This window comes from Lontra canadensis, unplaced genomic scaffold, assembly GCF_010015895.1.
Source record: "Lontra canadensis isolate GAN:19392208 unplaced genomic scaffold, GSC_riverotter_1.0 scaffold91, whole genome shotgun sequence".
In the NCBI taxonomy this organism is placed as follows: domain Eukaryota; kingdom Metazoa; phylum Chordata; class Mammalia; order Carnivora; family Mustelidae; genus Lontra; species Lontra canadensis.
Genome location: NW_022631085.1, coordinates 6,553,473 through 6,567,584, shown reverse-complemented (window position 1 = coordinate 6,567,584; position 14,112 = coordinate 6,553,473). Strand labels below are relative to the sequence as shown.

At 58.3% G+C, this 14,112-nt stretch overlaps 1 protein-coding gene and 1 long non-coding RNA gene across 2 annotated transcripts in view; one reads left to right on the top strand and one right to left on the bottom strand.

Moving 5' to 3' along the window:
• LOC116854440 overlaps positions 1 to 14,112 on the bottom strand; it is a 122,040-nt gene that overhangs the window by 22,545 nt on the left and 85,383 nt on the right. The window contains 2 exon segments of the mRNA XM_032836300.1: positions 113 to 279; positions 2,715 to 2,922. Of these exon segments, the coding sequence (XP_032692191.1) occupies positions 113 to 279; positions 2,715 to 2,922 (375 nt within the window).
• On the top strand, positions 5,950 to 6,288 carry LOC116854441. The gene is made up of 3 exons (XR_004380156.1): positions 5,950 to 5,983; positions 6,025 to 6,027; positions 6,226 to 6,288. It is a non-coding gene; the product is annotated as an uncharacterized LOC116854441 (long non-coding RNA).

Below are 14,112 nucleotides of genomic sequence, written 5' to 3'. Positions count from 1 at the left end.
TCTGTTGGGCGAGTCCGTAGTCGGTCCCCTGCACACTGGGGAACAGGACGGAGTGGACGGAATTAGCAGGGAGCCCAGCCTGGTGGGGGCAGGGGGTGCACCCACTCCTCACCTGGGTGGTCGAGGGCAGGCCCAGCCTCCAGAGAGCGGGGGCCGCATGGCTGGCGTTCACCAGCAGCTCCAGGGAGCCATTCACCGGCCAGGACACCAGGGCTGCCACGTCCATGCTGACACCACCATCCCCTCCGTGGAGGGCCACGCTGGCCCGGGTCTGGGTCTCTAGGGGCAGAGGAGGGCACAGGCTGCTGGGGGCTCGGTTCACCTCCCTGTGCATGTGGGACCGATGCCAGACAAGGCTTTTGCTTCTCAAGAGCCTCTGGGACTTCATCTGCCAGGTGGTATCCCCCTCGATGTGCGTGGCCGGGCCGGCTCCTCTCCCCAGGATTGCTGGTGAGATGACACCTCTGAGAACCCACCTGAAGTACCCCCTGACCCTTCCTTCTCCCTCCCTGGGGTCGGTCAGCCCTGGGAGGGCAGGACCTTCCGTCTGTTCCCTGCTCTGTTCCCAGCACTTGGCACAGCTCTGGACACATCGCAGGCAGTGGGGAAATAGACAAATAAATACTGATCTCCGGGTTTATCAAACATCCAAAGGATATCAAATGATACTAACCTGGAGCCTGCCCGGCCCAGGATGGAGGGTCCCCGCCCATCCCACCCACCTGGGGAACCTCCAGGGTCCTGCCTCCCAGGGATGGCGGGGGTGGGGTTGGTGCAGCTCATAGCTACTGCCCGTGACACCTGACCCAGCGCCATCACCTGCCATCTGGGCCCATCGGGGCAGGTAGCGCTCTAAGCCTCGATTTCCTCATCAATAAAGTGGGCACAGCCAGCCCACCTTGAGTGACCCTGCTAAGAAGAGAGAGAACACCCCTGAGAACACCTGCCCGTCAGACACACAGGTCCCAGGAAGGGTTCTCTTCCTTCCTTCCCAGGCGGTGTTCAACCCCAAGCACCCGCTGTGCGTGGGGCCCAAGGAGGAGGGGACCCACATTGAAGGGGACCCACATTGAAGGAGCCCCAGTCTCCAAGCCCGGGGAAGTTCCAGATGGTCAGAGACAGCAAGAATGTTAAGGCCAAGCAGAAAATGCCCCCCACCGAGGGGCTGGGACAGCCGGACGTGAGCAGCCGTATGGAGCGGAGACCTCTCCCTGGCTGCAGGTGACCACGCCAGACCTCTCAGGGGCGAGGAACTGGGTCACCCTGGAATGACTGTCCCATCATTGACACACCACGTCCCCAAAAAGCCCTTCCTCGGAGCAGTCTGTGAGGTCAATCCCCCTGTTGGCTCCAAGTACCCAGTCACCTCACAGGGGGCTGAAAGCCAAGGATGGAAAAGTTTGAGGCCAGGAGAAGATGACCCAAGGGACAGGGGAGCCCCCGAGGGGTCCTGATCTCTGCATTCTACACAGGGGGCCAGCAGGGGGCCTGGAGCCACGCTGCCTGGATTCAGGTCTTGATCTCATCGTGCCAAGGCTGTGTGACCTGGAGCAAGTGACTCAACCACTCTGAGCTTCCTTTCCTCCCCTGCAGAATGGGAACAGTTACTAACCCCTACCTCATATATTCACGAATTCACTCAACAGATTAACTGAATAACTACTAGGCTCCACTCTCTAAAACAGGCAAAAATCATCCCTGTCCTTGTGGAGAGTGCATTCTAGGGTGGGGTGGGCAAAAGACAGGCAATGAGAAATGAAGATCCTGAGTCAGTCGGTCCCATAGGATGTTAGAGCGACCAAGCCAGAAACAGGGCTGGGGCGAGCGCGAGGGAGGTGGGGTTGCCAGTAAATAAGCTGGGTGGGGAAAGCCTCACTGAAGAGAGGACACTTGAAAACCATCTGAAGGCAGGGAGGGATTGAGACAAGCAGACGTGCAGGGCAAGAGCCTCCCAGACAGAGGAACAGACTATGCAAAGGTCCTGAGGCAGGAGCCAGCCCAATGTGTTTGAAGACTAGCAAGGAGTGAAATGAGCAGGGGCCAGAAGACGGGGTGAGAGAACAGAGGGTGTGGATCCTGAGGGCTCAGAGGCCCCACTACGGGCTTCGAGCTTCCCTGGGCCTGAACGGATGGCTGAGCAGACTCACTGAGCTTCTGTGTTCAGAGAGCTTGCCTGGTATATGGTAAGCACCCCATCAACACTGGCTCTTACTACTTCTCCCCTCCATTAGAGGTTAAACTGCTTATCCCTAAAAATCATGTTGAAGCCGTAAGCATCAGTACCAATGAAATGTGGCCTTATCTGGAAATGGGGGCCCAGCAGAGCGGATCAGGTCGAGACGCGGTCTTGCTGAAGTAGGGAAGGCCCTCAGCCAGTGACCGGGGTCCTTAAAAGAAGAGAAGAGGCCCAGGCACAGAGGCAGAGATCAGAGGGAGGCAGCCACGAGCCAAGGATCGGCTGGGGCCTCCAGATAGAAGATGCCAGAAAGGATCCCCCCATCGAGCCTTCGGCAGAAGCACAGCCCTGCGGACACCTGGGCTCCAGGACTGCTACAGAGGACACACCTTTGCAAGTCTAGGAAAGGAATACAGTCTCCCCCCAGGAACCAGGGCTTCAAGGGCAAGGATGTCCTTTGGTTCTGAGAGTGGCAAGCAGGCCCCGGGGTGGGGGGAACCGGCCCTCCGGTCCTGGGGCGGGGCCCTGGGTGCCTTACCGTGTGTCTGCAGCTTGGCGCTCAGGCGGGCCTGGCCTGGGAGCCCGGCCTGCAACAGGGTCACGCTGTTGTGCTCGCTCCAGCCAGAGAGCTGCAGGTGTCCCGCACGGTGACGGCCACTCACGGAGTAGTTCACAGACATGGGCCCTGCTGAGATGCATCCGGAATGCTGGAAGCTGGAACCGCTGCTGGGAACGTCCACAGAGGCCTGGAATGACACGCCGGAGAGTGTGGCTCGCCGGGGGCAGAGACAGCCAGCCTGGCCCAGCTCGCTCCGGCTCCCGCAGACCCACAGCACTGTGTGTGGGCGGGGGCAGCTGAGACCCACCACCTAGCGGGAGTCGCAAGGGAAAGAGCAAGGGGACATGCGCTGTGTTGCTGGGTGGGGCGTGCTGGCCCAGGAACAGCTGCCTGCAGCTACGGGGTTTCCATGTGGGGTAGTTAAGAAGTTCTGGCATGAGAGAACCGAGGCACACTACTATGAGTGGGCCTGATGCCCTTGAAAATACTTAAAATGGGGGACGCCTGAGTGGCTCAGTGGGTTAGGCATCTGCCTTCAGCTCAGGTCATGATCCAGGGTCCTAGGATCGAGTCCCACGCTGGGCTCCTTGCTCAGCAGGGACCCTGCTTCTCCCTCTGCCTGCTACTCCTCCTGCTTGTGCTCTCTCAGACCATTAAAATTTTTTTTAAATACTTAAAATGTAATACTTTTATATATTGTACTACAATAAAAAATGTTTGCAAAATACACATAACTTTGGAAGGTTTTCGACAGGCATGAGCTCTCTCTGTCTCCAAGCAGCCCCCCCGACCCATTTTCAGCTCTCTACCTGGCCTCCAAAGGGTAAGTTTGCGGCCTCTGTCCCCCATTGGAGCAACAGCGACCAGCACGGGCATAAAGCCCCTCGCTGCGTGGCATCAGCGGCTTTACAAAGCAGGAAGTTCTGTCCCGCCCTTCGGTGATGCTGGCTGAGCGCCTACTAAATGCTGGGCCCTGTCCTGCACCTGGAGATGCCATCGTGCACCAAACACGGGATTGCCGGGGCTGTGCAGCCTGGAGGCCGGCTGCGGGAGACAGACCAGGACAAGGTAGAAGGCATCGCGGGCCGGATGGAAAGAGGATGGAAAAGAGAAAGCAATCGGGGAGCATGTGAGATACTAAGAAATACACAGGCGTAGGTATCTATGCCTTTGCCCCCGGTTCCTGCCCACATCTGGTCTGTGATCCCTGTTCCTGACCCAGAGCTCCCGCCCTCGCAAGCTCCCCAGTGAGTGAGAGAGGGGAGCGTCTTACTGGAGCTCCTCAATCCCTTGGAATTTCGTGGGTGAGACTACTGAGGGGACTCTGGGTGGGCTCCCCAGAAGGACCAAGCCCTGGTGAGAAGCTGGAACCTTTAGCCACCGCCCCCGTCCTCAGGGAGGGGAGGAGAGGCTGTGGGGCGAGTGAAAGATCCGGCACACTCATGGGATGAAGGCCCGTGAAAATCCCTCAACCGTGGGGCTCGGGGGCTTTAGGGCAGGCTGAACACATCCACGGGCAGGGAAGGGGGCACCCGCGAATGGATCGTGGGTGGGGGAGTCCCCACCCGTCTGGTCCCACGTGTGCTCTGAGTGGCAGACGAGAAACAAAGCCATCTTCTTTACAGAGGGTTCGGGTAGGGGAGACAGGGGCCAGGGCAGGGGTCTTCAGGGAAGCCCGGAGAAGGGACATGGGTGCAAAGACCCGGGGAGGCCGAGCGGGCGGTGGGCTTCGAAGGGAGGAAACATCTGGCGAGCCTGAGTACGGGGGACAGGGAGCCAGAGGACAGTCAGCCCCCCGTGGGTGAACTCGGGGGGGGGGGGGGGGGTCCCTGGGGGGGTGAGCTCAGAGAGAGCACAGCACCAGATCCTTGCACGAGGTTTTTGGACGTGGAGGGGCTCTGGGTGGAGACCCAAGGGGGCAGCAATGAAGGCAGGAGCCCAGCTAGGTGGCTGGAACCTGGGTGTGACCCAAGGTGGCCTGGAGCAGATGACACAGCTGGAAGTGGGGGACAAGGGGTCGGGCTCCGGGCACATCTGGGAGGACATGCCATCTGTGTCTGCTGAAGGCGGGGTCCGGGGTGTGAGTGAAACAGGGATGAAGGCTGACACCAAGGGTTTTGCGGTGATGCTGGGGGTGCGGGGACGAGGTGCCACTGAGATACGGAAATGGGAGGGGCAGGCGGCCGGGCTGGGCAAGCCAGGAGCCCACCCGCCTCCAAGGGGAGAGAAACATGTATACAGACCTGCGGGTGTGGGGCCTAAAGAAGGAGAAAGGGGGGAGCTTCTGTGCAGCAGAGAGAGATACCGGCGCAGAATGCCCAGGCTGAGAGCAGGTAGATAAGGCTAAAACGGGGTCAAGGACACGCCCTGGTCCACAGGGAGGCTTTGGACCCAGGGGCACGTGGCTAGGCTAGGGAGAGGAGCCCTAACCCTACTATCGAGATGAGGAGATTGAGGCTCAGAGGGAAGTCTGAACCTTGTTCCACCTCCCCTTTGTATCCACCTTACTCCCAAGAACGTTTGTTGAGTGAATGCATGAAAGCACAAACGCACGCATGAGTTTCCATTATGACCGGCGCTCGCCGAGGCTGACCTGCAGGCCCAGCTTGTCCGCCAGCCACGGCGTCCGCAGCACGGGGATGTTGTGCCGGAGCGTGTAGGACAGGGAGACGTGCTCTGGCTGCCGAGTGAACGTCAGCTCCTCCGACACCTGCCCGCGGGGACAACTGTGAGACCTGGGCCTTGGGCTGGGCTGTCCCCAGGACCCCCACAACCCCCTGCCCCCAGCTCCTGGAGGCCCCACCTGCAGAGCCCCACACCTGTTTGTCGTCGACTCGGACCCACAGGGTTCGTCTGTAGCCCAGCCTGTGGCTCTCGGTGGCCAGATCCAGCAGGACACGGGCTGGGAGGCCCAAGGGGCTGGGCTGGGGGAGGCTGTGTACCAGCAACATAGCCACCTCCCGCTGGGTCTGCGAAGGAGGCAGAGAAGCAGACTCCGTGCCTGGCAGGTGGCCAGAGTGCCCCACGGAGGGGAGCATAAAGTACTCAGACATTAAATCAAGCCCCGTCTCCCCCTCCCTGTTGTCTACCGCGCCCTAGAAGAACAGTCAGGGGAATTTCCACCAAAGGCAGCGAACGTATTTTGGGATGCCGGATAGAAAGGAAGGGGCAAGTGCAAAGTTCACGGGGGAGGAGAGGAACCTCAGAAAGGCAGGCTTCGGCGAGGTTGAGGGAGGGACCCACAGACTGTTTGAGAAGGACGTGCCTTAGGGGCGCCTGGGTGGCTCAGTGGGTTAAGCCGCTGCCTTCGGCTCAGGTCATGATCTCAGGTTCCTGGGATCGAGTCCCACATCGGGCTCTCTGCTCAGCAGGGAGCCTGCTTCCCTCTCTCTCTCTCTCTCTCTGCCTGCCTCTCTGTCTACTTGTGATCCCTCTCTGACAAATAAATAAATAAAATCTTTAAAAAAAAAAAATAAAAAAAAAAAAAAAGAGAAGGACGTGCCTTGCAGGTTGGGATGCAGCAGAGAGAAAAACATCTGGACAAATAAAAGACCAAAAAAAAAAAAAATCCCGAGACGTTCAGACGATGCTCACAGAAGGGCGTGAAGAATGACCTGCAAGGCTGCTCCGCCTACTGAAGTGATGGTCAGCGACTTTCCCAGGCAGCTCGGGGCTGGCTGGCGAGCTCTGAGAGAATCAATCAGGCGGGGCTGAGCCCACACCCCCTCTCTGATCTAGCGGTTCCACTCAGCCCGTGTTCACCGGAACACAAGCATACCAGCGAGCTTGAGGCAGTGTTATTTGCAAGAGGCAAAAAGTGGACGCTTGCATCCCTAAGAATTGAAAGCCGGGTCTTGGAAAGAGATCTGCGTGACCGTGGTCCTAGGAGCACTGCTCCCAGTACTCAAAGGTCAGAAACAACTTGAACATCAGCAGACAGATGATCAACACGGTGTGGTCTGTCCACAGACACAAGTCCCCCAAGTCCCCGTGGCGTTGCTGGGACTTAAGGAAGGAGGGACACTCTTACAGCAGCGACAATGGGGGGGAAACCTGAGGGCGTGATGGTTGGCAAACAGAGCCAGTCACAGAAAGACAGATGCTGTGTGATTCCGCCTGCAGGAGGTGCCCTGAGTAGTCAAACCCAAAGAGACAGAAAGGGGAAGGGTGGTTGCCAGGGGCTGGGGGGAGCAGGGAACGGGGAGTTGCTGTGTCATGGGCATAGAGTTTCCCTTGTGCAGTAGGAAGACAGTCCCGGAGATGGAGGGTGGGGAGGGCTGCACAGGAACATGGGTATTTGGAAGACCACTGAACTTTCGACTTAGAAATGGTTAGAAGGTTAATTTTTTAAAAATTACATATTTATTTGTCAGAGAGAGAGAGAGCAAGCACAAGCAGGGGAAGCAGCAGGCAGAGGGAGAAGCAGGCTTCCCACTGAGCAAGGAGCCCGATGCAGGGCTCGATCCCAGAACCCTGAGATCGTGACCTGAGCTGAAGGCAGACGTTTAACCGACGGAGCTCTCCAGGCATCCCAAGATGGTAAATATGTATTTTACAATAAAAAAAATTCTTAAACAAAATAAAAACAGGTGCATGACGAATTAATAAGATCTACAGTAAAAGGATGACAGCCCCCAAAAGCTAATGGGTAGAAGGACAGAGAGCCTGTAATACATCCACACTGTCAAATACTATACGGCAATGAGGTATGATCGACAACAAGGCAGGAAATCTCACAAACCTAATGGTTTTTTGGTTTGGCTCTTAAAAGATGCACTTATTTGAGGGGAGAAGGAAGAAGGAGAGGGAGAGAAAGCCTTAAGCAGACTCCACGCTGAGTGCAGAGCCCGACACAGGGCTCGAACTCACAGCCCCGAGATAGGGACCTGAGCCGGAACCAAAAGACGGATGCTCCAACGACCGTGCCCTCCAGGAGCCCCGCACAAAAATGTTGAAGAGGAGGCAGGTGTGAAAAGGAAGACGCTGCGTGCTTCTACGGACGGACGGGACATTCAAGAACATGCATGTGGGGGGATTCCTGGGTGTGCCCGGTGAGAAGAAGGGGGCCCGAGTGAGGCTTCTGGGGTTCTGGTCACATTCTGCGCTTTGAGGTAGGTGGTATTTGCTTTGTAAAAATGCCACCAAGCTGAGTACTTTCCATCTCTGCCCGCTCCCTGTCATGTTTGTTATTACATTTCCATAAAACCTTTTTTTTTTTTTTAAAAAAGCAAACGAGCAAGAGAAAAGTGGGGGGCCGTGGGGCTTCTTGTTGGAAGCCTCATGCCTCCACGTACGGGTCCCGAGGCTCCCATCTCGAAGCTAGGAGAGCACCCGGTGCTTCTCCTCGGGCCTCAGCACCCCTTCTCTGGTGTCCCCAGGCACCCCGACCCCTGTGATCTGACCTCGGTAGCCTTGAGGGTGAGCAGTCCTCCCAGTGAGCTCTGGTTCATGGCGACTCGGACCCGGGCGTCCACAGCCACAGAGTTCACGGCGACGGCCCCGGAGCTGTTGACTCGGTCAGGGAACCCCAGGGCCTGGAGAGGTTTTGAGACACCAAAGCCAGGCTCTCAATCAGGGGTCCTAAGACCTCCCTCTCGAACTGTCCACCCAGTGGGATGTGAACGTCTTTCTAGGACAGGGTTTGTGGCTTTGATCACGGTCTCAAAGTGCCCGAGGGCCCCCTGGCTGCAGCTCTCTCCACTGTTGAATGAGTTTCCCCCTCCTGCCTCCCCGCCCTTCCCGAATCCCCAGGGATCTGATTTTGGCATCAGGAGACCCCGGTCTTGTGGACCAACCTGCCCAACAATCTTACAACCAGAGGAGCTGGAGAGCCCTCCTCCTCTCCCCCTCCCCTCCCGGGGCAGACCCAGCTCTCCCAGAGAGCTCCCAGCACTCGCAAGAGCCCTCCAAGGCTTCCTTGCCTTAGCACGGGGCAGGGAAAGACACGTCCATTCTCCAGCCCCCACCGCGCCCTGGGCCGTGATGGGCCGCGGGTGTCTGCTGTTTTAACTACTCCTGATAGCAGAGGCGTCTTTACGACTCATTTTGTGATAAAACTGAGACCCAGAAAGGAAGGATGACTTGCTCAAGGCCACCCAAAGACAAGGGGGCAGAGCCACGTCTCAGTCTAATGCTTCCTGGCCTCCCAGGTGGCCTTGCCGGCATGGGCTTTGCTGAGACCCGCACCTGCCTGACACAGCCTCCAACCCTCTTACCCCCTCCCTCCTTGAAAGGCCTTTCTCCCAGGCCTCCAGGCCCCTCCTCCCTTGGGTTTCTCGCCCTCCCTTGCTTGTCCTTGGTAGCTGGTACCCAGAGCTGCTCCCTGATGCCCCGCCCCAGTCCACACCCACCCCACGGACATCTCAGCCAGTCCCCCGGCTTTCAGAGACTACAGCCAAGCTCCAGACTCCGAGAGCTGCCCCCCACAGCTTCACCTGGGCATCCAACAACCCTGGCAAGTTTAACACGTCCAAGATGGGACTGGGTTGGGGACGCCTCCCCAGCCCTCCTCTTCCCACTGTGCTGCCCATTACAGGCACCAGCAACCCCAGCCCTCTCAATGCACAGGACACAAGCAGAGGAGACGCCCTGTTCCCCTGCCCCCTCTCTCACACCCCCGCTCCCAAACCTCCAACCAGTTCTCTGTCTCAGCCTCTACAAAGGATCCTGAATCTGAGCGCTCTCCCACCTCCTGTGCTTTTCATACAGCAGGAGTCAACAAAGGAAGGTGGATGGGCCACACCCAGCCCATTACCTGCTGTTACAAATAAAGCTTTCTCGGCACATGGTCACGCCCATTTGTGTGTTTATTGTTTATATGGTGTTTTGTGCTGTAACCACAGGGCTGAGTAGTTACCACAGAGGCTACACAACCTGCAAAAGCCGAAGATATTTACTCTCTGGCCTTTTAGAGAAAGGCTTTGGTGACCCTGGTTCTAGCAAATGCTTTGCCTCTCTGGCTCTGCCTCAGGACCTTTGCACTGGCCCTGCCTAGAAGGCTCTCTCCCCAGATAGCCACGTTCCTTCTTCTCCTTCAAGTCTCTGCTCAAATGTCATCTTGTCTTTGGGGCCAATCTTGACTAACTTTTAAAAATTGCAGTGTGTGTCCTGTTATTCACGCCGCCGTTCCCACTTTCTGCCTCGCCGTAGTCCTTACCACTAACTGATACGGCCTGCACTTCGCTGATGGATGCCTGGGGTTGCCTGCCTCCCGCAGGCAGGCATTTCCCTCTGCTGTATTTCCAGGGCACAGAGTGGGCTCAATAAGTGTTTGACGAGTCCCTTCCTCTGGGGTTTAATCTCTCTCATTTCTCCAGTGGTTGTAAAGAAGGCCCCGCCCTGCCCCTGGAGACTGTGGGGCCTACCCACCCACCATGCCTCAGAGCCCCTTACCTGCAGGGCCTCGCAGGAGCTCTCAGCCAGCACCCACCAGTGCAGCCCGTGGTCTAGGCGCAGCTTGCCACCGCCCTGCAGCTCACAGGCCCCCGCCTGCAGCTCCAGACCCAGCCGGTGCCCGGCTGCCCACCCAAGCTGGACGCTCAGCAAGGCCTCCGGGGGGATGGCCCGCAGCATGGGCAGCGTGTGACTCAGTTTCACTCGGAGTGTGGCCTCTGATGGGTGCACGGCCGCCGCCAAGGTCAGGGACGCGGTCTGGCCGGGCGATGCGAGGGCCCCGGACACCGCTGCTTCTCCACCTGTGGCTTGCAGGGAGCCATTGAGCTGCGTCCCTGCTGGGAGGCCCAGGCCCTGGCAGACCAGAAGGGGGTCAGAGAGAGGTCCCAGGTCAGGAGCGAATCTGATTCTCCATCTGCCACCATCTCATCCCTCCAGCCCCCCAGCCCCCCAATCTGTGCTTCCCTCACCCCACAAAAGAGCAGCAGTCCCAACACACAAGTAACCAGTGTAGAATGTCAGTACCCACACAGCCTCATGCTAAGTGCTCTGCAGGAATCACCTTTCTTCAGCCTGTCCCCAGCCCGGAGCTGGGCAGTCGCTGTCCCCATGTGACAGACGGGGAGACTGAGGCTCAAAGAGGCAAAACGAATGAATGTCCACAATACCAGGGGTTACCAGCAGAGCTCAGGTCTGTACCCAATTGGTCTTCTACAGTCTGTGCCTTTAATCTAGGCCATCAGGTAGGATAGTCACTAACCACATGGGGCTGTTTCCATTGAAATTAAAATGAAGCAAAAGGAGGAATTCAGCTTCTCGGTTGCACCAGTGAGTGCCCTGCTCGGTAGCTACGTGAGGCTAGTGGCTACTGTCCCGGACAGCAAAAGAAGAACTTATCCATCATCCTAGAGTGTGAGTGGGTGGGTCTCCCATGATGCTTTACGCTCTCGTGGGTGGCTCAGGGGTGTGCTGATTTAATAGTGATGGCATCTGTGAGTGCCCGGGGATGCCGAGGGGACCAGACCCTGTCCCTACCCCCAGGAGGCTCCACTGGGAGGGGAGAGACAAGGTGACAGGCAGGATGACAGTCTGTACTGTCTGACTCAGTGTCCCCCTTTCCTGAGACTCAGGTTCTCCTCCCCCAAATATCACAGGAGAATTCTCAGACCATCTCGTGGCCCAGATAAAGCCCAGGCTGTGGTTTCATAACCGAGACGTGCCTGTCCCCACTGTCAGCAGAGGAGAGAGCCCCTCATTGCCTTCCTGCACTCAGAAGGTCACTGAAATGACAAATTCATAAATTGCAACTGTGTGGTCCTTCCACGGCACAGCTCTGAGTGACCCTTATCTCTCTCGGCCTCAATTTTCCCATCTGCCAAAGGGGAATATAAGACTAGAGAGGAACCGAGTGCTGGAGAGAGAATTTGGGGAAGAGTGGCAGGGGTCTTGAGAAGCGCGGAGGAGGGAGCCGGCCAGGCTCAGGCCGCACACTGGCAGGGGCTCTGGAGGCCTCCCCCCGCCCCCAGCTGCCTCGTTGGCCCACCATACACACCTCCAGCAGCAGGCAGCCAGGCTCGGTGGCCAGTGTCCACGCGCTCTGGTTCCCACGCTGCTCCAGCATGCCCTGTAGCCGGCATGGCCCCAGTTGGAGGGCCAGGGAGCTGCGGGCAGCAGGGTGGGGCTGGACAGCCAGGCTGATGGCGCTGCTGGGGGGCAGTCCCAGGCGGCCCAGCAGGGGCAGGGAGTGGACCAGGTGCCCGACAACAGAGGTCTGGGGCCCACAGGTGCGGGCCAGCTGCAGGAGGGCATCTCCTCGGTCACTGTGGAGGCCCGTGGCCAGACTGACCTCACAGGGGCCCCAGCTCAGGCTGCCCTCGGCGTGCAGGGCCTGCGGGAGGCCCGTTGCCTGGAAATGGAGAAGTGGCTGGAGTTAAGGGCAGCTTTGGAAGCCAATGTCGGGGAGCTGGGCATGAGCCTGGCTGGGAAGACGGCGGTGTCGCCGTACGGGCTCAACTCCACCAGCACCTCCCTCTGCAAAGTAGCCAATACCCTGGGTACCCCATGGACAAAGGTAGGCTCCAGTTCTGGGTCCACCACTGACTCTATCTTGCTGAACCTGAACCTCAGTTTACCCATCTGGGAAATGGGGGTTGATCACAGCACCCTGAGTCCCTGGGAAATGTCAACGAGTTAATGCTTGTGACTGGCTGGCCAGAGGCAGGCACCCAGAAAACACCGGCTGCTGGAAATTCAGCACTGACATCAATGATCGTTGGCTGGAGGGCGGAGAGCCTAAGTAACTTGTCCCACTGGGGCTGACGACATGCCCCTCACGGAGGCACGGACCCAAGATGGAAACGAGAGGGGAGTGATGCGCTTAATTCCACTCCGGTCTCCCAGCTTTTCTGGGCCCCAGACCCCAGGACTAGGGACACAAGCAGCCCCTTCCTAGCGGGAGTGAGGATTTGAGGAGCACATCTGAGAAGCTTCAGAGAGTACTCAGCACACAGTGCTCACAAAAGTCAGCACGTACTTCTCAATATTCTCATGAGTCCTCCCAGACCCTGAATCCTAGAGGCAGGATGAGCGAGATCAAGAGAAAAGAATAAACTTGAGCCCCAGAACAGAAGCCAACCAGGGGGGCCCCCTTTGTGAAAAGGAAGACTATTCACGTCCGGGTTCCATTTTTGGCTCAAAGTTTTGTACTCGATGCCTCCCCCCAAATCAGGGGATAATGGCAAGACAACAGAAGTTTTTCATGCTGAGAGCAGAGCTGGGTATACAGTAGGAAGTTAATAATATAGAGGGGGGCAGGGGTCTGGCCAGGCCTCTGCACTGCTGGGTGTGGGGTGGGGAGGGGGCTTACCTCCAGCAGAGGACAGTGGTTCACCAGGGACAGGGTCCAATTGGTGTGAGTGATGTTGGCCTCAGGACTGACATCCCCACGCGCAGTCAGGGCACACTGGCCAAGGGCCACCTCCAGCCCGGCCCTGGGGGGATCGTGTCCTCCTAGAGACACCTGGATGTGGTTGTCGGGGGCAACCCCCAGAGCCTGAAGGGGAGGCCATGTGTGCTGGAGGCTGGCGTCCAGGTGGGTACGGTGGTGGCCACAGGCTGTGTGGACGTGGGTCCGGGCGAATGTGTCCCCGGAAGTTATCTGAGCCTCCAGCCTAGCCGTGCAGGTGTGGACCAGGAGGGAGCCATTCAAGGACAACACGGCCAGATTCTGCCCCCAAGAAAGGCATGGTGAGGCCGAGCAGGGGTCCCCAGAACACCCCATGAAGCGGTGGTGTGCCTCTGCCTGGCCCGGGTGGTCAAGGGAACCCCCGACCCCTGGGACACCCACATACCCAGGGAACCAGCTCTAGTCCTGACAAGTACTTCTCCCTGAAGAGCTGGAAACGGCTACTCAGGGAGTCATGAAGAAGTTCGGCCCCTCAGAGAATTTCGGGTCCCTGATGTCCCCTCCCCGTAGGCCCGTCTCTGGGTCGCCCCACCCTGAGCGTCATGGTCCCATTTCTGTGACAGAGTCTCAAGTCACTCAACGTCGCTCACGTGGCTTGTCGGGGACATGTCCTTTCTTAATGCCCCCAGAGGAAGTCACCGCTTCTCGGGGTGGGGGGGTAATGTATTCTCAGGATCTGGGGGCCCAGCCTGCAGCCTCGTCAGAGAACCCGGAGCTGCTCACAGCCCCTTCCCCTGGGGCGGGACAGCAGCACCAACACGCGGGAGTGAACGCACACTATTGGTCCCACCGCACTAAACGGAGGCCACACAGGAGGGGTGCATGGCTGGGGGGCCCAGACCACAGGCTCTCCTGCCTCTCCCTCCTGTTCTAGAACTAAGGAATGCCTTGATTTCTAGCCCTTTCCTGGAATTCCAGAGCACAGCTACCTGAAGGAAGGGCTATCCACTCACCACTCCCGTCCCAACCCCCTTCCCCAGTTACTCTTTCTAGCAACCAAGCCCCCCCCCCACCCCCGAC